Here is a 21,371-nt window from a genome sequence, read left to right as displayed (position 1 = left end):
ATTTCTTAATCCACTGGTCCACTTCTTCATACATACCAACCCAAAAACATCTCTGTCATAACAGATTCTGGGTCCGCTCCACCCCCTGATGCCCCATCTGATCATGCACACTCCCCAATACAGCTTCTCTTAAACAAGCTGGCAAAAGGAGCTGCTGACACCTCCCCAAATGTCCATCCTCAATGACCCGATACAACAATCCAACAAACTCTATGATACGTGACCACTGCCGGAGCAGAGAAATCACAGACTTAGCCAAACCTTTCCTCTGCTGGTGTGTGGGTTTCTTCTTTTTGTCCCAAAACTGCCTAAAGGACTTGATAGTAGGGTCAGAGCTCTGAAACTGTCGCAACTCTTCCTTAGAATACCCTGGCAGAGTGGGTGTATTCCCTTGGGAATCAGTAAAATGGGTGTCTTGCTCAATTGCTGTGACCCGGGCCTGCCTCACCTGACAACATTTTACACCTGCACTTACTAAGTCCAGGCCTAGCGTTGTCCCTCTGATGACTAGGTTACAGATGCATATGCATCCATCAAACTCCTCCTCACCTCCTGCAGGCTGGGGCTCCCCTGCTAATGGCTGTCTAGAGAGGGTATCGGCTGCTGTGTTACACCGACCAGGACGATACTGCACCTCAAAGTCAAATGGCGCTAACTGGGCAACCCAGCGCTGTTCGATGGCTCCCAGCTTTGCTGAGTTCAGGTGGCAGAGGGGGTTGTTATCTGTCACAACTGTGAATTTGGAGCCTAAGAGATACCCCCTAAACTTCTCAGACAAAGCCCATTTAAGGGCGAGGAGCTCTAATTTCATACTACTATAATTTCTGTCATTTCTCTCTGCATTTCTCAACCTTCGGCTGGCGTATGCTATAACACGTTTCCTGCCACCCTGCACCTGATAAAGAACTACTCCCAGTCCTAAACTGCTGGCATCTGTCTCAACAACAAATGGCAGTGAGAAATCAGCATAAGCAAGTAGGGGGGCACTTGTGAGCTTCTCTTTCAGCTGTTCAAATGACTCTTGACAAGATGGCGTCCACACACTTTCAAGCAATTTTTTATATTTAGCTAGACTGTCCTCCTTGGCCCATGCATTAATCAGATCGTGCAAAGGACCTGCCAGCTGCGAAAATCCATGGAGAAATCTCCTGTAATAACTGCAAAATCCCAGGAAGGATCTCAGCTCTTTAACTGTGGTGGGTACTGGCCACTGCCTCACTGCAGCTATCTTGTCTGGGTCCATACCTATCCCTTCAGCTGAGATCTGGTGACCCAAAAAGCGTACACTAGATTGGAGAAAACGACATTTCTCCACCTTAACCTTCAGCCCAGTTTCCCTGAGTCTCTGCAACAGTGTCTGAAGATGTGCCAAATGGTCTTCAAAAGTTGATGAGTAGACTAATATGTCATCTAGTTACACAAACATAATCTGAAGGATTAAGTCACTCATAGTGGCCTGCATGAGTCTTTGGAAAGTGGCTGGACCATTACACACACCAAAGGGCAATCTGGTATATTCAAACAACCCAAATGGGGTTGTAAAAGCAGTCTTGTGCCTCTTCCTTTCGTGAACTGCCACTTGATGATAGCCACATGCCAGGTCGATAGTCGAGAAAAACCTTGCACCATGTAATGCATCAAAGGATTAATCTCTTTAGAGTGTGATTTTCCTTTTCTATAATTCAGTTATGTGTCCTGTATGTTCTCTCAACAATCTGTGGTCTCTGTGTTTTGTTTTCAGACATCAGATTAGCCGGGTCTGGATTGACTCAGTGCTCTGGCAGAGTAGAAATCTATCACAATAACATCTGGGGAACAATCTGCGGTGATGGCTGGGACTTAAATGATGCTGAGGTGGTTTGCAGACAGTTAAACTGTGGACCGGCACTAGGAGCTCCTCAGATGGCTTACTTTGGTGCAGGAAGTGGACAGATTTGGCTTGATAATGTGGGCTGTTCAGGAAGTGAAAGTTCTCTAACTGAGTGTCAAAACAGTGGATGGGGAACAAACACCTGTGCACACGATCAGGATGCTGGTGTCATCTGTACAGGTGAGAAACTTTTAGATGCTGAAGATATTTTAGGTCATTATGTTTTTGTGTCTCATGCAAGAGTTATATGCCGCACAACACTGTGAACATAATCAGGATATTTTTGGTCATCAACAAGATGTCAGATACTGTAAATAAAACTTATTTTTACAACTACTGATACAGTCTTCAAATGCAAAGGCCAAATGAGTTCAAAAAGATAAAACAGAAGTTAAATGGTTTGTGTTTGAGACTGGGAGGGCAGATAAATCCATGTTTGTAGTCCTGGTGTCCACTCCAAGCCCAGAGAAAAAGGGCAGGTTGAAATCCTCCCACTTTACTACAACAACCTCACATAATTTGAAGTTTTGTCATTAAAAATGTTGATAAAAGGGGGCCATTGTTTTCTGTTGTTGTCTGTTTATTAACTTAATCCAGCGTTAACAAAAGGAAGGAAGCGTGTCAACCATAGTGTAAGAGGACAAACATTTCCTTGTAGTTTTACATTTTTGGAGGAATGCTAGCTGATAAGTATTGCCAGACAGGTAAATCATACCTGTCTGATCGCACTCAGTTTATTCAACTCAAATCCTTTACTTCTCAGCTCTTTCCTCTGACCAGGCGTGCCCCAGGGATCTGTCCTGGGGCCCCTTCTTTTCATTATCTACCTTCTTCCGCTTGGACACATTTTCCATAAATACAATATCCAGTTTCACTGTTATGCCGATGACACCCAGCTTTATCTGTCCACTAAACCTGATTCTGCTCTTCCCCCATCCTCCCTCACCCTCTGCTTAGCCAAACTAAATTCATGGTTCTCTTCTAATTTTCTCAAACTCAACAGTAACAAATCCGAGCTCCTCATGGTAGGCACTAAGTCAACATTATCCAGAAACCAACAGTTTCTCTGTTACTATCAATAACTCGCCGGTCTTCGTTTCTTCCTCTGTGAAAAGTTTGGGTGTCATCCTCCACAGTACTCTATCTTTCAATTCACACATTAATAATGTCACTCGGTCTGCATATTTTTAATTGTGCAACATTAATCGTCTCCGTCCTTTTCTCACCCCACATGCCACTGCCATTCTTGTCCACAGCCTTGTTACGTCCCGGATCGATTACTGTAATTCACTTCTTTTTGGTCTTACTCAAAAGTCCATCCACAAGCTTCAACGCGTCCAGAACTCTGCGGCCTGTATCATCTCCAGGACCCCTTCTATCCACCACATCACTCCTGTCTTGCAGCAGCTTCATTGGCTCCCGGTCGAATATCGTATCAATTTCAAAATACTCTTGTACACATTTAAGGCTATTCATCATCTCTCTCCTCCATATCTCTCTCATCTGGTTCAGATCACCAGCCCATCTCGGTGTCTCAGATCTTCTTCTTCCCTTTCTCTCTTTGTCCCCTCCCCCTGTCTTGCCACCATGGGGAGCAGGGCTTTCAGCTGCTCTGCTCCTCGACTCTGGAATTCCCTACCTCCTGATTTAAGAAATATCACTTCCTTCTCTCTCTTTAAGTCCCAACTCAGAACTCACTTGTTCAAAATGGCTTATCCCACATAACCTCTCCACTCTGCTATTTTAAATTTGTTTTATGTCTTATGCTTTTATGATTGTGTAAACTGTTTGTTTTTATGTTGCTTTTATTTTTCTACTGTGTACAGTGTCCTTGAGTGTTCTGAAAGGCGTGATTTAACATTAAATCACATCTGAATCCTCAGTTTGTACTTGACAGAATTTATGATACATGCAATAAGGATTGTCTGGAGATTGTTTTACCACTTTAACAATAAAGGTGTGTTAGCTATACAAAATATGCACATTAAACAAAATGCCATCAAAATTATGGGTAGACTGTTGTACTTTTAAAAACTTCATACTGTTAGAAACGTTCGCTTTTAGAGTGTGATTTTCCTTTTCTATAATTCAGTTATGTGTCCTGTATGTTCTCTCAACAATCTGTGGTCTCTATGTTTTGTTTTCAGACATCAGATTAGCCGGGTCTGGATTGACTCAGTGCTCTGGCAGAGTTGAAATCTCTCACAATAACATCTGGGGAACAGTCTGTGATGATGGCTGGGACTTAAATGCTGCTGAGGTGGTTTGCAGACAGTTAAACTGTGGACCGGCACTGGAAGCTCCTCAGAACGCTTCCTTTGGTGAAGGAACTGGAGAAATATGGCTTGATGAAGTGACCTGTTCAGGCAGTGAAGACTTTCTGACTGACTGTCCCAACAGTGGATTTGGCAACCACAACTGTGACCATTCTGAGGACGCTAGTGTCATCTGTTCAGGTGAGATATATTCTTGGTCATTCACAAGATGTCAAATACTGTAAAGAAAACTTATTTTTACATCAAACGATACAGACTTAAAATGTAAAAGGCAAATGAGTTAAAACAGGTACAAACAGAAGGTTAAATAGTTTGTGTTAAATAGCCAAGAACGGCATCTAACTTTAAATCTGTGACAAATCAATTACATGCATGTCTGTCTTCGGTGGAAACTCTTTGAGTCGTTAAAAGTAGCTGCAGTTATATTATAATATACTATAGTAGTGCAACCAAATATATATGTAGCCTGGCTAAATTAACCAGCCCAGAACACAGATTATCTTTTAATCTGAATGATAAAGTAAGCGCTCAGAAGAAAATAAAAAAGGTTGTAAAAATAAAGAAATAAAATTGTTACAGACAGTTCTTATCCAGTAACAGCTTTGTGCACTGGTAACCCACTGCTACTGCAGGTTATTTCCCCAACTTTATCAGCATCTGGAACTCAAGGACGTCTAGCGTCATTTTGTGTCTGATATAAACCCATACATAAATAAAACAAACTTAGCAGTGCAAAAATAACTGTAGTGGCTTCTCAGTGCATTAATTCAGCAGAAAGCGGAATATAGATCCCTCTGAGATGAACGGCGAAGTTGGTTGCAGCAACTCCTGGTGTCTTAACTGTTCCACACTTTGCATTTAAAACAGATCACGCAGCGAAAAAAGGCATTGCACACCCACATAAAACCAATGCAAGCTAGCACTCCCGTGAATGTCTCTGTAGATCCCCATGATCCCTTGCGCTCTCAGGGGTACCCCAAAAGAAACAGCGCCATCCAGTGGCATGTCCCATAATATCAACCTTCCACCTGGCTACATTCTCCCCTGCTTAAGAGTCAACGTCCCCGGTGACTCAATTGGTATATCTCAACTCATGCACTGCTTCTTTAAAGAGGGCAGTACCCATATTAGTCAACAACTGAGACAGTATCTCCGGGCTCAAAGTGATGGTATGACATGCTGATACAGGGACATGTTAAGGGTTTGAATGCACTCCAGCATTAGCTCTTTGACTCCGACGGGGCACTGGTGTTGGTGTAATGACCCCAATATCCCTGTTGGTTTCAGGAGCAACTGTCTCTGGTGTGGACACCTGCTCAGAGGCAGACGGTGCAGTAACACGAGCATCATCAGTGTTTACAGACTCTGAAATGCCACTGCTTTGAACTGCTTCCCTGTCTTCATCAGACCCCTGCTCTGCTATTGGGTATGAGGTTTCTCCGAACAACACATACTCAGGATCTGAATCTGAACAGCCTGTTTTCTCTTCTGTCATAGGACCCGCTACCACAGGGGATTCATTATTTTTCTTTTTCCTGGGTGCAGGAATTGGGCCAATACAAGGTCTAAGGTTAGCTCTCTGAACCCATTTTACTGGCCCACCCTCCACAGGCTCCACCGCATGTGTGCTGCCCTGGACTTCGACAACCCTATAAACCACAGGGCTCCAGGCGTCTTGAATTTTGTTCCTGCCTTGGGGCCAGTGTTGCAGATAAACTAATTGACCTACTTCAACAGGGGGGCAATAGACCCGGGTTTTGTCCAGCTCAAGCCTTTCTGCTGCTTTCTGCTCCGTGTACTGCCTTGCTCTGTTATGTGCTTCATTTAAGCGCTGCTGATGCACAACCAGCCAGTCATGTCTCTTATCAAGCACCTGCTCCTGACCTAGTAAAGCATCTACAGGAAGGTGGGGGTGCACTCCAAACATGAGGTAATACGGCGAGTGACCTGTGGTGGCATGGGGAGTCACATTGTATGCATAGACCAACTCTGCCAAATACTCAGGCCAACGGCGTTTCTTGTCTGGTGGGAGGGTACGCAATAGGTCATGAAGTGTCCTATTGAAACGTTCACATTGTGCATTACCTTGGGGATGATGTGGTGTAGTACGGCTTTTTTAACCCCATATAACTTGCACAGTTCCTGAATCACATCACTTTCAAAATTTCTGCCCTGATCAGAATGTAACCTCTCTGGTACACCATACCTCATGAACCACTCTCTGAGCAAAATCTTAGCAGTTGTATCAGCTTTCTGGTCGCGTGTGGGGAAAGCTTGTGTGAACTTGGTGAAAACATCTGTAACCACCAACACATTTTCCCGTCCATCTGAGGCTGGCTCCAACACGCTAAAATCTACTGCAACCACTTCAAGAGGTCTAGTGGCCAGAAAGGACTTGACAGGGGCATGAATCTTGGGCTGTGGCAACTTAGTAAGCACACATCTGTAGCATTTCTTAATCCACTGGTCCACTTCTTCATACATACCAACCCAAAAACATCTCTGTCATAACAGATTCTGGGTCCGCTCCACCCCCTGATGCCCCATCTGATCATGCACACTCCCCAATACAGCTTCTCTTAAACAAGCTGGCAAAAGGAGCTGCTGACACCTCCCCAAATGTCCATCCTCAATGACCCGATACAACAATCCAACAAACTCTATGATACGTGACCACTGCCGGAGCAGAGAAATCACAGACTTAGCCAAACCTTTCCTCTGCTGGTGTGTGGGTTTCTTCTTTTTGTCCCAAAACTGCCTAAAGGACTTGATAGTAGGGTCAGAGCTCTGAAACTGTCGCAACTCTTCCTTAGAATACCCTGGCAGAGTGGGTGTATTCCCTTGGGAATCAGTAAAATGGGTGTCTTGCTCAATTGCTGTGACCCGGGCCTGCCTCACCTGACAACATTTTACACCTGCACTTACTAAGTCCAGGCCTAGCGTTGTCCCTCTGATGACTAGGTTACAGATGCATATGCATCCATCAAACTCCTCCTCACCTCCTGCAGGCTGGGGCTCCCCTGCTAATGGCTGTCTAGAGAGGGTATCGGCTGCTGTGTTACACCGACCAGGACGATACTGCACCTCAAAGTCAAATGGCGCTAACTGGGCAACCCAGCGCTGTTCGATGGCTCCCAGCTTTGCTGAGTTCAGGTGGCAGAGGGGGTTGTTATCTGTCACAACTGTGAATTTGGAGCCTAAGAGATACCCCCTAAACTTCTCAGACAAAGCCCATTTAAGGGCGAGGAGCTCTAATTTCATACTACTATAATTTCTGTCATTTCTCTCTGCATTTCTCAACCTTCGGCTGGCGTATGCTATAACACGTTTCCTGCCACCCTGCACCTGATAAAGAACTACTCCCAGTCCTAAACTGCTGGCATCTGTCTCAACAACAAATGGCAGTGAGAAATCAGCATAAGCAAGTAGGGGGGCACTTGTGAGCTTCTCTTTCAGCTGTTCAAATGACTCTTGACAAGATGGCGTCCACACACTTTCAAGCAATTTTTTATATTTAGCTAGACTGTCCTCCTTGGCCCATGCATTAATCAGATCGTGCAAAGGACCTGCCAGCTGCGAAAATCCATGGAGAAATCTCCTGTAATAACTGCAAAATCCCAGGAAGGATCTCAGCTCTTTAACTGTGGTGGGTACTGGCCACTGCCTCACTGCAGCTATCTTGTCTGGGTCCATACCTATCCCTTCAGCTGAGATCTGGTGACCCAAAAAGCGTACACTAGATTGGAGAAAACGACATTTCTCCACCTTAACCTTCAGCCCAGTTTCCCTGAGTCTCTGCAACAGTGTCTGAAGATGTGCCAAATGGTCTTCAAAAGTTGATGAGTAGACTAATATGTCATCTAGTTACACAAACATAATCTGAAGGATTAAGTCACTCATAGTGGCCTGCATGAGTCTTTGGAAAGTGGCTGGACCATTACACACACCAAAGGGCAATCTGGTATATTCAAACAACCCAAATGGGGTTGTAAAAGCAGTCTTGTGCCTCTTCCTTTCGTGAACTGCCACTTGATGATAGCCACATGCCAGGTCGATAGTCGAGAAAAACCTTGCACCATGTAATGCATCAAAGGATTAATCTCTTTAGAGTGTGATTTTCCTTTTCTATAATTCAGTTATGTGTCCTGTATGTTCTCTCAACAATCTGTGGTCTCTGTGTTTTGTTTTCAGACATCAGATTAGCCGGGTCTGGATTGACTCAGTGCTCTGGCAGAGTAGAAATCTATCACAATAACATCTGGGGAACAATCTGCGGTGATGGCTGGGACTTAAATGATGCTGAGGTGGTTTGCAGACAGTTAAACTGTGGACCGGCACTAGGAGCTCCTCAGATGGCTTACTTTGGTGCAGGAAGTGGACAGATTTGGCTTGATAATGTGGGCTGTTCAGGAAGTGAAAGTTCTCTAACTGAGTGTCAAAACAGTGGATGGGGAACAAACACCTGTGCACACGATCAGGATGCTGGTGTCATCTGTACAGGTGAGAAACTTTTAGATGCTGAAGATATTTTAGGTCATTATGTTTTTGTGTCTCATGCAAGAGTTATATGCCGCACAACACTGTGAACATAATCAGGATATTTTTGGTCATCAACAAGATGTCAGATACTGTAAATAAAACTTATTTTTACAACTACTGATACAGTCTTCAAATGCAAAGGCCAAATGAGTTCAAAAAGATAAAACAGAAGTTAAATGGTTTGTGTTTGAGACTGGGAGGGCAGATAAATCCATGTTTGTAGTCCTGGTGTCCACTCCAAGCCCAGAGAAAAAGGGCAGGTTGAAATCCTCCCACTTTACTACAACAACCTCACATAATTTGAAGTTTTGTCATTAAAAATGTTGATAAAAGGGGGCCATTGTTTTCTGTTGTTGTCTGTTTATTAACTTAATCCAGCGTTAACAAAAAGAAGGAAGCGTGTCAACCATAGTGTAAGAGGACAAACATTTCCTTGTAGTTTTACATTTTTGGAGGAATGCTAGCTGATAAGTATTGCCAGACAGGTAAATCATACCTGTCTGATCGCACTCAGTTTATTCAACTCAAATCCTTTACTTCTCAGCCCTTTCCTCTGACCAGGCGTGCCCCAGGGATCTGTCCTGGGGCCCCTTCTTTTCATTATCTACCTTCTTCCGCTTGGACACATTTTCCATAAATACAATATCCAGTTTCACTGTTATGCCGATGACACCCAGCTTTATCTGTCCACTAAACCTGATTCTGCTCTTCCCCCATCCTCCCTCACCCTCTGCTTAGCCAAACTAAATTCATGGTTCTCTTCTAATTTTCTCAAACTCAACAGTAACAAATCCGAGCTCCTCATGGTAGGCACTAAGTCAACATTATCCAGAAACCAACAGTTTCTCTGTTACTATCAATAACTCGCCGGTCTTCGTTTCTTCCTCTGTGAAAAGTTTGGGTGTCATCCTCCACAGTACTCTATCTTTCAATTCACACATTAATAATGTCACTCGGTCTGCATATTTTTAATTGTGCAACATTAATCGTCTCCGTCCTTTTCTCACCCCACATGCCACTGCCATTCTTGTCCACAGCCTTGTTACGTCCCGGATCGATTACTGTAATTCACTTCTTTTTGGTCTTACTCAAAAGTCCATCCACAAGCTTCAACGCGTCCAGAACTCTGCGGCCTGTATCATCTCCAGGACCCCTTCTATCCACCACATCACTCCTGTCTTGCAGCAGCTTCACTGGCTCCCGGTCGAATATCGTATCAATTTCAAAATACTCTTGTACACATTTAAGGCTATTCATCATCTCTCTCCTCCATATCTCTCTCATCTGGTTCAGATCACCAGCCCATCTCGGTGTCTCAGATCTTCTTCTTCCCTTTCTCTCTTTGTCCCCTCCCCCTGTCTTGCCACCATGGGGAGCAGGGCTTTCAGCTGCTCTGCTCCTCGACTCTGGAATTCCCTACCTCCTGATTTAAGAAATATCACTTCCTTCTCTCTCTTTAAGTCCCAACTCAGAACTCACTTGTTCAAAATGGCTTATCCCACATAACCTCTCCACTCTGCTATTTTAAATTTGTTTTATGTCTTATGCTTTTATGATTGTGTAAACTGTTTGTTTTTATGTTGCTTTTATTTTTCTACTGTGTACAGTGTCCTTGAGTGTTCTGAAAGGCGTGATTTAACATTAAATCACATCTGAATCCTCAGTTTGTACTTGACAGAATTTATGATACATGCAATAAGGATTGTCTGGAGATTGTTTTACCACTTTAACAATAAAGGCGTGTTAGCTATACAAAATATGCACATTAAACAAAATGCCATCAAAATTATGGGTAGACTGTTGTACTTTTAAAAACTTCATACTGTTAGAAACGTTCGCTTTTAGAGTGTGATTTTCCTTTTCTATAATTCAGTTATGTGTCCTGTATGTTCTCTCAACAATCTGTGGTCTCTATGTTTTGTTTTCAGACATCAGATTAGCCGGGTCTGGATTGACTCAGTGCTCTGGCAGAGTTGAAATCTCTCACAATAACATCTGGGGAACAGTCTGTGATGATGGCTGGGACTTAAATGCTGCTGAGGTGGTTTGCAGACAGTTAAACTGTGGACCGGCACTGGAAGCTCCTCAGAACGCTTCCTTTGGTGAAGGAACTGGAGAAATATGGCTTGATGAAGTGACCTGTTCAGGCAGTGAAGACTTTCTGACTGACTGTCCCAACAGTGGATTTGGCAACCACGACTGTGACCATTCTGAGGACGCTAGTGTCATCTGTTCAGGTGAGATATATTCTTGGTCATTCACAAGATGTCAAATACTGTAAAGAAAACTTATTTTTACATCAAACGATACGGACTTAAAATGTAAAGGGCAAATGAGTTAAAACAGGTACAACCAGAAGGTTAAATAGTTTGTGTTAAATAGCCAAGAACGGCATCTAACTTTAAATCTGTGACAAATCAATTACATGCATATCTGTCTTCGGTGGAAACTCTTTGAGTCGTTAAAAGTAGCTGCAGTTATATTACAATATACTATAGTAGTGCAACCAAATATATAGAACAAGTGCAAAACAAAATGCACACACTTTATTGTTATTTTAAAATGACTGGTTGCTAGTTTTGAGTCTGAGGCATCCACATTTATGATCATCGCTGTTAGAACTCGAAGTGGCCGTGTTTTGGTGTTCATGATGATGATGGAAATGATGATGGGAATGTTTACAGATATTAACTAAAATTAAAGAGGACTCCATAATATTACCAGCTCTGTCGGAAAGTAAAGTAAATTAAGGTTCGAATGTGATGGAATTTTCTACGTTAGGATTAACACAGAAAAGAAAATGTAACGAAGTGATTTTGAAGTTTAAAGTTTGTTTTAAATTATGGATGTGGAAAAGTCAGACAGCTAGAGAGAGGAGGATAAAGTGTGAGAGGGCATGGGCTGATTAGATGTTAACAGTGTGATTGGATGTCCCCATGTTTGAGGCCAGATGCCCTCTCCGAAGGTGTGACACCCAGTGAGAAAGTAGGAAGTTGGAGGAAGGTCTTGGTGAAAGTGAATCTGGCTGCTGTCGACTCCTCCGTGGACATGAAAGACCCAGCTGTGATGGAGTCCATCATGAATTCGGTAACTTATGTTAAGAAATCTTAGTAAAGTGTCTTTACTGTTTTTTAAGGAAAAAACCTTCCAGATGTTTTTAAGACAGTCTTAGATGATTAATATTCCCAGAAAAAAATGCTTTATTTGCATTTTTCTGTGTCTCTTTCATGTCAAATTTCATTTAAAATGTAACTATAACAGACTATAATTTGTGGTGTAATCAGTAAATTCTCTTTTCTGTTGTGCAGATCAAAAATGAGTTGGGAAGTACGGCTGACGACCTAAAAATGAGCTGGTGGAAACGTCCAGAAAAGAAAGATATCAAAAAACAAGAGGCGTGTACTCCATAGTTCACACTGTTTGTTTCAATAGCTGGATAAAGGCGGCTTACGGCCTGTAAAACTGATGTGATTCATTTAATCTTTACTTTTCACATGATATCTGTGTGACTGCTTGCTTTCTGTTGTGGTTCATAATCTCTCTTGTTTGATGACTTATTTCTCTGATGATTTTCCAAAGAAGACGAGCTCTGTTGGTGCCTTCAGAGAAATATTACAGTCAAATATGAAATTTAACATTTGCTTTGAATTGAGGTCAAGTGAAGTGATTTTCAAGGTAAGGAAGTTATATTTCCCTGTGGTTTGCATCATGAAAAACGAATATGGAAATATATCTTCCTTGACCTTCCTTGCCCATAATGAATTGTTCTTTGTCTCTCACAAAGTTAAATTCAAACCAATTTATCTGAGATGTTTTGAAGTGATTGATAAATTTCATCCGTGTGTTTTACCAGGACGCATTTCACATCAAACCTGCATATTAACTGAAGCTTCAAATATTTTTGTCTATGTTAGTGAAAAAAGCATTTCTTTTTAATTCTTGGTTTTATTGCATAATGAATTTACATTGCATGATTGCTTGAGTTAACCTACTCTTCCCTTTTCCGTGGTTTTATTTCATGAGTGTTCTGAGATGTGCATTACTGCGCAAAAGTCTTTGGCCATCCCTTCTTTTTTATATTTTGTGTGAGAAATGGAAGATAGAATCATTTAATTAAAACGTGCAAAACTCTATATATAGATGTATTTTTGCTTGAATAATTCATACCAGTGTTATGTGGCTTATCAAATAAAAAAATCAAAAGCATTCCACTGGAAATGGTCTGGTTGAAGGGCTGGATTGAAAATAAATGAAAAAGCAGCCAATTTCCAGAGAATAACTCAGAAAGCCTTGAAAACTGTTGCTCAAGAGCACTTTAAAAATTAGAAGAAAGTCTGTTTCCTTGGAAGTAATATATAGAGAAATGAGGGATGACTACACTTTTTTCACAGTACTGTAATTATGTTTTGTTTAGTTGGTTGAATTTATATGTGTCTTGAATGCTGTAGCCATGTTACTAACACTATTATAAATCATCAATAATGTATCATTATTATGTGTGAGAATAAAGGGTTCTTGATTCAAAAATACTCGGTGAGCCTTTTGTGTTACTCCAGTTGCAGCCTGCGACCACTAGAAGCAACAGTCTTGTTTCCCCGCTTAAGACGGTTGTACGCATGCTCGTACGTCAGGAAGGAAGGAGTATCCTCTCTCCAAGATGGCAGCGATCATAGACAACAGCAATGCCGTAGGGGCGACAAAGAGAAAGCACCTCGGTATCCCAGAAGCGGTTTTTGTGGTGGGTAAACCCGGACATTTCTCGCTGTGTCGCTGGTTTGACTTGTTATTACTCCGCTGAAGACACACTTGTAGCTGTAGCTTCCGGTGTGCGGGTGCAGCATGCTGGCTAACAGCTAAGCTAACAGATAATCCTGCTGTGTGTGCAGGCTGGGCGGCAGCTCGTTTCCATCTATGGACATCACTGCATTATTGTCACTATGCCTCGTTTCCTCTTTAGGCTTTAGGTCAGTTCATCCAGCCACACATCAGTCTAACTGGAGGCTGCTTTGGTGACATTAGCCTCATCCGTGCATAATCAGACAGTAAGATAAGCACATTTAGATTTAAGGTGTATAGTGAATACGTCCGAACATGTATGAGCTACTGCTCTCAGGTGTCCTGTCTCCTGACAGTTGCAAATACAGCAGAAAGTTAAGCGTCACGTGATCTGCAGGTTATTTTTCTCCTTTAGGATGGGCATTATATCACAGGGCCCACTGCCGTGTCTTCAACGTGTTTGTTTCATGAGGTCAGCAGTTCAAAGCTCCACCGAAACTAGAAAATATTGATCTTCATTTACTTAGAAGCACCTTAGGTGATTCGTTTTCAGTAATTCATCACTTATTTCACTGCTAATCTTCACTCATGTATGTCCTTTGGCCTTTGCTGAGCAAATACATACAATTAAAACTAGAGTTGGTCTGTCGCTTACAGGTTGAGTCACACATATACCTACATGCATGTGCATGTCAGAGCACAGTGCAGATTAATGTAGTCTCCATCGCCACCTGTCAGCCACCACGTCCAGCTTTGCTTCCTGGATGTGTAATCTCTCTGTTTCTGCTCCCTCTATCCCTCACTCACCTGTAAGGAGCACATGTACATTTCTAATCAAAAGCTGAACATCAGATTCACAGATATTATAAATGTGATTTTAAAATGTGTTTGTTTCAGATTTTTATGGTGGAAACAGTTTGAGCTGTTGCAAGTCCCAACAGATCTTTGACAATAAAAGCCTCGTCAAGAAATGAAGTGTTTCTGACCAGTAAGAGTCTAAGAGGCCTTTAATTTGAAAGACATGGTACTATGAGATCTTTAAGATACATGGGGCCCGATTATTAAACATCTTGACAGTGTAATAAAGTAATTTCTAAAGTTATAATGTTGTTCTTTCTGTAGAGTTGCCTTTTATTTGTCCTCATTGACGTCCAAATCACCAGCTATTCCATAACGTACAATGTTTTTTGTTACAGAAGAGTTGACGTCATAAGTTTCTTAACATTAACTTACTGAAAACGTGGCACGAAGATGCCGTTCGAAAAATTTATTCTAAAATGATTCTGCAATTTGTAGACTGTTGAGCCTCTGCCTGTATTTAACCCTGAGGAAATCTGCCTCTCCAAAATGCTTCTTTTATACCCAATCTTGTGACTGACGTGTTGCCAGTTAACCTAATTAGTTGGAAAACTTTCTTTCTAGTACCACTATTGTTGCCCTCATCCCAACTGTTTTGGAATTGAGGTAGTACATAATCTCTCCAGCGTGTGCTGGTGCCCAAATCACCTCGCTCATGAGGCATCCCAATCTGATGCCTAAACCAGCTCAACTATTTGCTTTCTGGTTTATTGTTATAGTTTAGTTCATTGTTAGTTAATCTTGCTTAATGCTTTCTTTCTCTCTTGCCTGGATTTTCAGGAGGATGTCGACTCTTTTATGAAGCAACCCGGCAATGAGACGGCGGACGCGGTGCTGAGGAGGCTGGACGAACAGTACCAGAAATATAAATACATGGAGCTCAACCTGTCTCAGAAGAAACTCAGGTGACACCAGTGAAGGAACACTTAACCTTGTTGTTGTTGGCTTATACAGAGTTTGACAGAGGTCATTAGAGTTTGGTGTTAATATGGGACATCATCAGCTGGTGGACATAATTTCTGAGTGATAATCAAAGATTTGGACAGATATTAAAGACATTTAGTGAGCTATTTAAAGGAGAGCATCAGCAGAATTTAGAAGAATAAGGACACACTCCACACATGCTCCATAATAACATCCAAATCACATCTCTTTGCTCGCAGGTTGAAAAACCAGATCCCTCAAATCAGACAAACGCTAGAAATCCTACGACACATGCAGAAGAAGAAGGTGCGTACGGTTGTTGTGAACAAACTTTAAAATGTTACCATTGTGTGACACCAGTGTAATTATGTGTTGAGCCTGTTGTAATTTGACTTGATGTTAAGTGAATCAAACAAATAATGGTTTGAATTCATTTATAGGGATGCCTGTCAGGTCAAAGGTTATTTCTGTAGCACATTTTAAACAACCTCAGTTGACCAAAGTGCTGTACAATTTATATAAAATGTACACTGTATACAACAGTCGCAAAATCAACAATAAGTATACACAGAAAAAATCTAAAACAAGTAAATTAGACTGCGTTTGCATGATTAAAGACGGAGTACTCTGCTCAACTAGACTCAAAAGCAAGTGAGAACAAATGGGTTTTTAAAAATGATGGGCAGCTAAAAGTTCTGTATCCACTGAGACTCTTAAAGCAACTGGATACTGAAATCGACTGGAAGCCGGTTTAAGGCGGCTAGTACAGGTGTAATGTGATCGATCAAAGTGAGCTGCTGCATTTTGTACAGCTTGTTTGATCAGAGCTAACATATAAGAGTTACAACAGTCTAGACGAGAGGTAATAGAAATGTCAAATATCACACCAAGGTTCCTTACAGGTTAGAGGTTAAGAGACCAATGGCACTGTCATACCCATCTTACAGGTTGGACTGTCCAATTAAAATAATTTCTGTTTCGCTTTTGTTCAGATTAATGAAGTTTATCTCCAACCATGATTGTATAGCTGAGACAGTTCACCAGTGCCTGAATAGAAGCGTAGCTGCTGGTTTGTATAGGCGATGACCTACATAGCTGTAGGTTATCTGCAAAGCAATGAATAGAGATGTGGAAATGAAAGAAGATAGTGGGCCCCAGCACAGAACCCTGAGGTACCCGACAACTAAGTGTGGACACAGAGGAAACTCCCGTGTTGCAGATGTGACTGTATCCATTTAAGGGCTGTACGTTTAATACCAACACACAATTCAAGCCGTGACAGAAGAAATGCCATCATCTACAGAGACGCATCATATCGTCCATGATAACAACAGCATAGATTTTTATGCAATACAAAAATATTATCCTAGGATATCGTTGCTATAGCAACGCAATGCTTTTAAGTCCCCTAGTGAAAACGAGAACTGAGTGTCAGCATATATAAATTTTAAAAAGATCTACTTCAACAATAGAATAAAATAGAATAGCCCTTTATTGTATGTGTACAACGAAACTGTGGAAACCTCAAACAAAGCACAATACTGTGCAGAGTACGCAAGAAAACTGTCGCTGCTGAAGGTGGAAACCACAAACATGTTTCATCACTTCATGCAAAATCATACTATTGAGGACAGACATGTTACAAAGAAGGAGATACTATATATAAACAAATGGCTCAACCAAGTGTTGCTAACTGCTCTCCATATGAAAAAGGCAGAGGAAGCAGTGGCTGGAAATGACTGATGTTGTAACTTTGTGGAAAAGCAGAGCTTTAAGCAGCTGGTGAAAACGCTTGATCCAAGTCAAAAAGTCCCATGTAGAAAGTATTTTTAGCTTTACTGTGTGGCAATGTTGTGCAGCTGCTGGAAATATTACACGGCTAAGTTACTTTAATTATTGTTAAACTAAAGATTGAAGCAATCATACTGCACTTTACATCCTTACATCACACATCAGCTCTACTGTTTACAAATGATCCAACGTGGTATTGATTATGTAAATTTCAAAGCCAAAATCTTAGCTGTTTAAAACATGACTTCATCAGTTCAAAAATTATGTAATTCAGTGTATAAAAATGTATCTTGTTAAAAAAATAATACTGTTTTTTTTTTTTTTTTAAAGGACCAATCTGCACATATTTTATTACACTTGGTTAAATAATGAGCCAATAACTTAATATTTTATCACATTATCAATCAGGCCACTTAACACAGAAATAACTAAATCTTTTAGTGTTTGTCTGACTAAACCACAGAGACTTCTTCATTTAACTGTGAGATTGTCGAGTTCAAAGCGGTGGTGATGCTTGAAGGTCGGCCAAAGTTAAAGTGTGTGGCAGAGAAATTGATAGTGAAGCACCTTTAACCAGGTTTGCTTTCCTTCAGGAAACCACAGAGCCAATGGAGACACACTTCCTGTTGGCTGACAATGTTTACTGCAAGGCGTCAGTGCCACCCACTGACAAAGTCTGCCTATGGTTAGGGGTAAGTATTCTCAGTGAGCATTTTATTTCAAGGATAAAGCCAAAAAGTAATGAATCAAAAAGGGCTGTCTTGTGGACCTTATTCATAGAAGAGTTAATTAGATGAAGCTTAGCGTTTTCTTCCCACCCTGACGTTTTCTCCTCACAGGCAAACGTCATGTTAGAGTACGACATCGATGAAGCTCAGGCTCTGCTAGAGAAGAACCTCTCCACGGCGTCTCGCAACCTGGAGACGCTCGAGGAGGATCTGGACTTCCTGCGAGACCAGTTCACCACCACTGAAGTCAGTATCCTTCCGCAGCGTAGCCCGCCCAGGCGGAGGTTACACCACTGATGGCACTGACAAAGCTCTCTGAAGCAAATATGGTTCACTTTTCAGTGAAAAACAGCGACATCTAGTGGCCAAACTACTGGTTTTCCATTTGTGTGAGTGGAGGGCATGACCTCACACTGTACTGCTGGTGTTGTTTCAGTGCAGCTTATTACACACAGGATTTCAGTTGTTATTTGGAAATGACTTAATGAGTATAAATGATTCACTGTTTAGAAGAAAAAGCATCGATTCTTGAGGTGCATTCACCATAAAGTGAAAGTAAGTTGCCTCTGTCAGCTTTCACTTAAAAAATAATGTCCAGACTTAAGACGGAGTGTAACAAACAAATCAACCCAGAGGTTTATTTGTTTGTTACACCAGAGCTGCAAAGATAATTTAATAAACAGCTTAGGCTGCTCAGGCATGAGTCACTGCTCTCCGGTGTTTTTTAGACCAGACGATTCATTGAGTAACTTGTTTGAGTGATAAACCAATGATTTAAAAAAGGAAAATAAATATTGGTTGATAAGAAACACAGCATGAAGTGGACCATGATAGATGATAAACTGCAGTTTTGCCCATTAAAAACTGAAAATAACCTTCAAGATGATCCTTTAAGGGAGTAAACCCATATGAATCGCTCCCTGGAAGTCCCTGCTGGTCACCAGCATCACTTCACTGGGTTCACTGATTTCTCTATCAAACTTTAATGAGAGGATAATGAGAGCTGGGTCTCTGGTTATGACCTTCAGTACACTTGAAGGAAGATCATCAGCTCATGAGTGTGACTGGAAGCTCCAGCTGTGTGAGTCAGACCAAAAAATGTATCCGGTTATTCGAGGTCTAACAGAAGTGTACAACACGACTGTTTACTGCTACTTGTAGTGATGGAAAACCCTGTTTGGTGCTGGGCTAGTCCCAGAGTCACAGCCTCTGAGACACAATCATAGTGAGTCTGTGCGTCTGGACGTTCCTGATGTTGCACTGTAAAGTGCACGGCCGACAGACGTTTAGATCTGCATCTCTGCAGACTTCGCCAAAGGCAATCAGCCACAGTTCATAGAGTGGAAGTTAAACGCCGTTATAGAGGACGCCTGCGATAAATATTACAAAATAATATTGTTCAAAATGAGCAACCAACCAAGCGGTAATAATTACATGAAGTCGAATGAGGGCAAGATGTACCTCTCATCTCCTCAGTTTACAGTCGACCTGACACAGCAGGTAAGGGTGACAATGTTTTGTAATGTTGGTTAACTATTTCACGACTCCAGATCAAAACATCAATCCAGACGAGCCCTCTGTTGCTCCTTAACTCGCTGCTCCCTCCAGATATGGCGCGAGTCTACAACTGGGACGTGAAGAGAAGGAGCAAAGAAAACCTCCTCAAATCAGCAGACAAGTCTTAATATCGACGGGACGGCGTCCACACCACCTTCTGCTGAATATCTCTCCTTAGTCAGTACTAAAAAGAAAAAAACTTTAAAAAAAACAAACCCCGTCCCCCAGACTCACGTGTATGTTCACCCCGGAGCTCGGCGCGTAGAGGGCGTGTTGGAAATCTTTCCTCGAGCTGCGGCTTTGAGTTGATTTCTGTGCCCTCTATGCAGCCAGCCTCCAACTTCCACCAGTACTGTTTTCTGTTGATTTGTTACTTTTTAAAGTATTTTTTCAAGTAAAAACTAACAAAAGCAACGAGGCAATTTTTGTATTCTTTTTAAAGATTTGAGTATGTTCCTGTCATTTTATTTGATTGTTTTTGGCAGATTGTGAGCGAGGGCTCTCTCACGTCATCTTCTCTTTGCATTTTCCCTCCTTACTGACCGGACTCTCCTGTTTTTTAGTTATTCTTTTTTGTTCCTCCTTCAGCAACATCTACATGCAGGACTTTAAGTTTCTAAAACCACGCTGTGAGTAGAATAAAGCTCTAAGAAAACCATCGTCTCCACAGGAGACGAACAACACAATAAAGTTAGTTTGGACTGTAGTCCTGCTTCACACCCACCAGTGCTCCTCCTCCGTCCTTTGACCTTCCACACTCACCCATCTCCTCCTCCTCCTTTTTACCACTGTTCTGTCTGTATTTATTTGTCTCTCACTGTATTCATTAAACGATGAATGAAGTAAAAGGAGAACACTTGGGCAAAGAGATGAGACCTTGACCTGGTGCTGTGTGTATTTTTTCAGCAGAGAAAGAAAGTGTGTAAATAAGTGCAGTGAAACATGTACGGAGGCCAGCAGGAAGTGATGCAGGGAAACAAATGAGTGTCTGCGTTTATTATAGTGAGCTGCTTCTGTTAAAAGAAGCTTCAGGTAGACAATAGCTGCTCAAATAGTAGAGATCTTTTTAAATGGGGCTCATGTTGAATATGCGATAAACCTATAAGAAAGAACTCGAACAAAAACTAGTTGAAAATTGAGTTTTATGGATTTTTAGTGTGTGTAAACTTCCTGCATTGATATACCAGCATAAGTAGCCCCTCCCCCAAAATAATGTAGCATCTGCGCTGAAGCACAAGATTTAATGGAAAGGAAACAGAGCTGATAACATGCAGTCTGCTTACAACAAAAATATTTCACGTCACTGTTGGAATAAATAAGCTCTCACATAAATTGTTTACACTTATCGAAGTACAGGACTGAGAGCAGTAGATGGTGGACGAATCCACAATGAGATACATGAGGGAGTCTTTGTTTTCTGTCTGTAGATAAACCAGTAGCTTACACTGCTGTATACCAGTGCATAGTCTTTCAGCCTCATCCACAAGACAAGGCAGGTAAGGCTTTCCAAGTTCCAAAATTATTTACCTCAGATGAATGAAAACAGATGACACGTTACATGGTGTAATCACAAATAGTCTATTAAAGTATTTAACAACTAAGAACTCTTCGCTCCCTCTATAGGCGTTGAGAGGTAGGTGCTGCTAAATTAAATACACTTTATAAATGCAGATGTCTCAGCAGGTTGCTGGTCTGGAGCATTATTCCTGACAATGAAACGCGTCAATAATCTTTAAAAAAGCAAATGTTGCTGCCCATCAGTCTGGTAAAGCTTTTAAGGCCAATTCCAAACTGTTTGAAGTTCATCATTCTGCAGTGAGAAAGGTTATTCACAAATGCAAAACATTAAAGAGTTGCCACAATCATTCAGGAGTGGACATCCGTGCAGTTTCACCTCAAAGTTAGACCGTGCAATGCTCAGAGAAACTGCAGAAAACACCAGCCCTACATCTCAGTCTCTAAATTTCATGACAGCACAATTAGAAAAAGACTGACAGAGAATGGCTTGTTTGGAAGGGTCTTCTCTCTGAAAAGAAGCAGCACACCTGCTAG

General features: G+C 41.7%; 2 protein-coding genes across 2 annotated transcripts; both read left to right on the top strand.

Annotated features, from left to right (window-relative positions):
• Positions 1-1,902: 1,902 nt before the first annotated feature.
• On the top strand, positions 1,903-12,519 carry LOC143416699 (scavenger receptor cysteine-rich domain-containing protein DMBT1-like). Its single transcript, XM_076882179.1, has 6 exons — positions 1,903-2,050; positions 4,018-4,326; positions 8,338-8,646; positions 10,614-10,922; positions 11,636-11,772; positions 11,994-12,519. The coding sequence occupies exons 1-6, from the start codon at positions 1,903-1,905 to the stop codon at positions 12,093-12,095; spliced, it is 1,314 nt and encodes a 437-aa protein (XP_076738294.1). The 3' UTR covers positions 12,096-12,519.
• Positions 12,520-13,269: 750 nt separating this feature from the next.
• On the top strand, positions 13,270-20,200 carry vbp1 (von Hippel-Lindau binding protein 1). Its single transcript, XM_024799146.2, has 6 exons — positions 13,270-13,423; positions 15,100-15,224; positions 15,483-15,549; positions 17,628-17,726; positions 17,874-18,012; positions 19,371-20,200. Exons 1-6 carry the CDS (start codon positions 13,343-13,345, stop codon positions 19,445-19,447), a joined length of 588 nt encoding a protein of 195 aa, XP_024654914.1. The 5' UTR covers positions 13,270-13,342; the 3' UTR covers positions 19,448-20,200.
• The last annotated feature ends 1,171 nt before the right edge of the window (positions 20,201-21,371 follow it).

The sequence above is a fragment of the Maylandia zebra genome, linkage group LG3, assembly GCF_041146795.1.
Source record: "Maylandia zebra isolate NMK-2024a linkage group LG3, Mzebra_GT3a, whole genome shotgun sequence".
Lineage (NCBI taxonomy): Eukaryota > Metazoa > Chordata > Actinopteri > Cichliformes > Cichlidae > Maylandia > Maylandia zebra.
The sequence above is the reverse complement of the archived record's forward strand: the minus strand, read 5'-3'. Positions and strand labels throughout refer to the sequence as shown.

Coding starts and splice junctions, on each gene's coding strand:
- vbp1 (XM_024799146.2), top strand. CDS start 13,343: ATGGCAGCGATCATAGACAACAGCAATGCCGTAGGGGCGACAAAGAGA. Junction 13,424..15,099: donor TCCCAGAAGCGGTTTTTGTG/GTGGGTAAACCC, acceptor CTGGATTTTCAG/GAGGATGTCGACTCTTTTAT. Junction 18,013..19,370: donor GTTCACCACCACTGAAGTCA/GTATCCTTCCGC, acceptor TGCTCCCTCCAG/ATATGGCGCGAGTCTACAAC.
- LOC143416699 (XM_076882179.1), top strand. CDS start 1,903: ATGGCTTACTTTGGTGCAGGAAGTGGACAGATTTGGCTTGATAATGTG. Junction 10,923..11,635: donor CGCTAGTGTCATCTGTTCAG/GTGAGATATATT, acceptor GTTTGAGGCCAG/ATGCCCTCTCCGAAGGTGTG. Junction 11,773..11,993: donor TGGAGTCCATCATGAATTCG/GTAACTTATGTT, acceptor TCTGTTGTGCAG/ATCAAAAATGAGTTGGGAAG.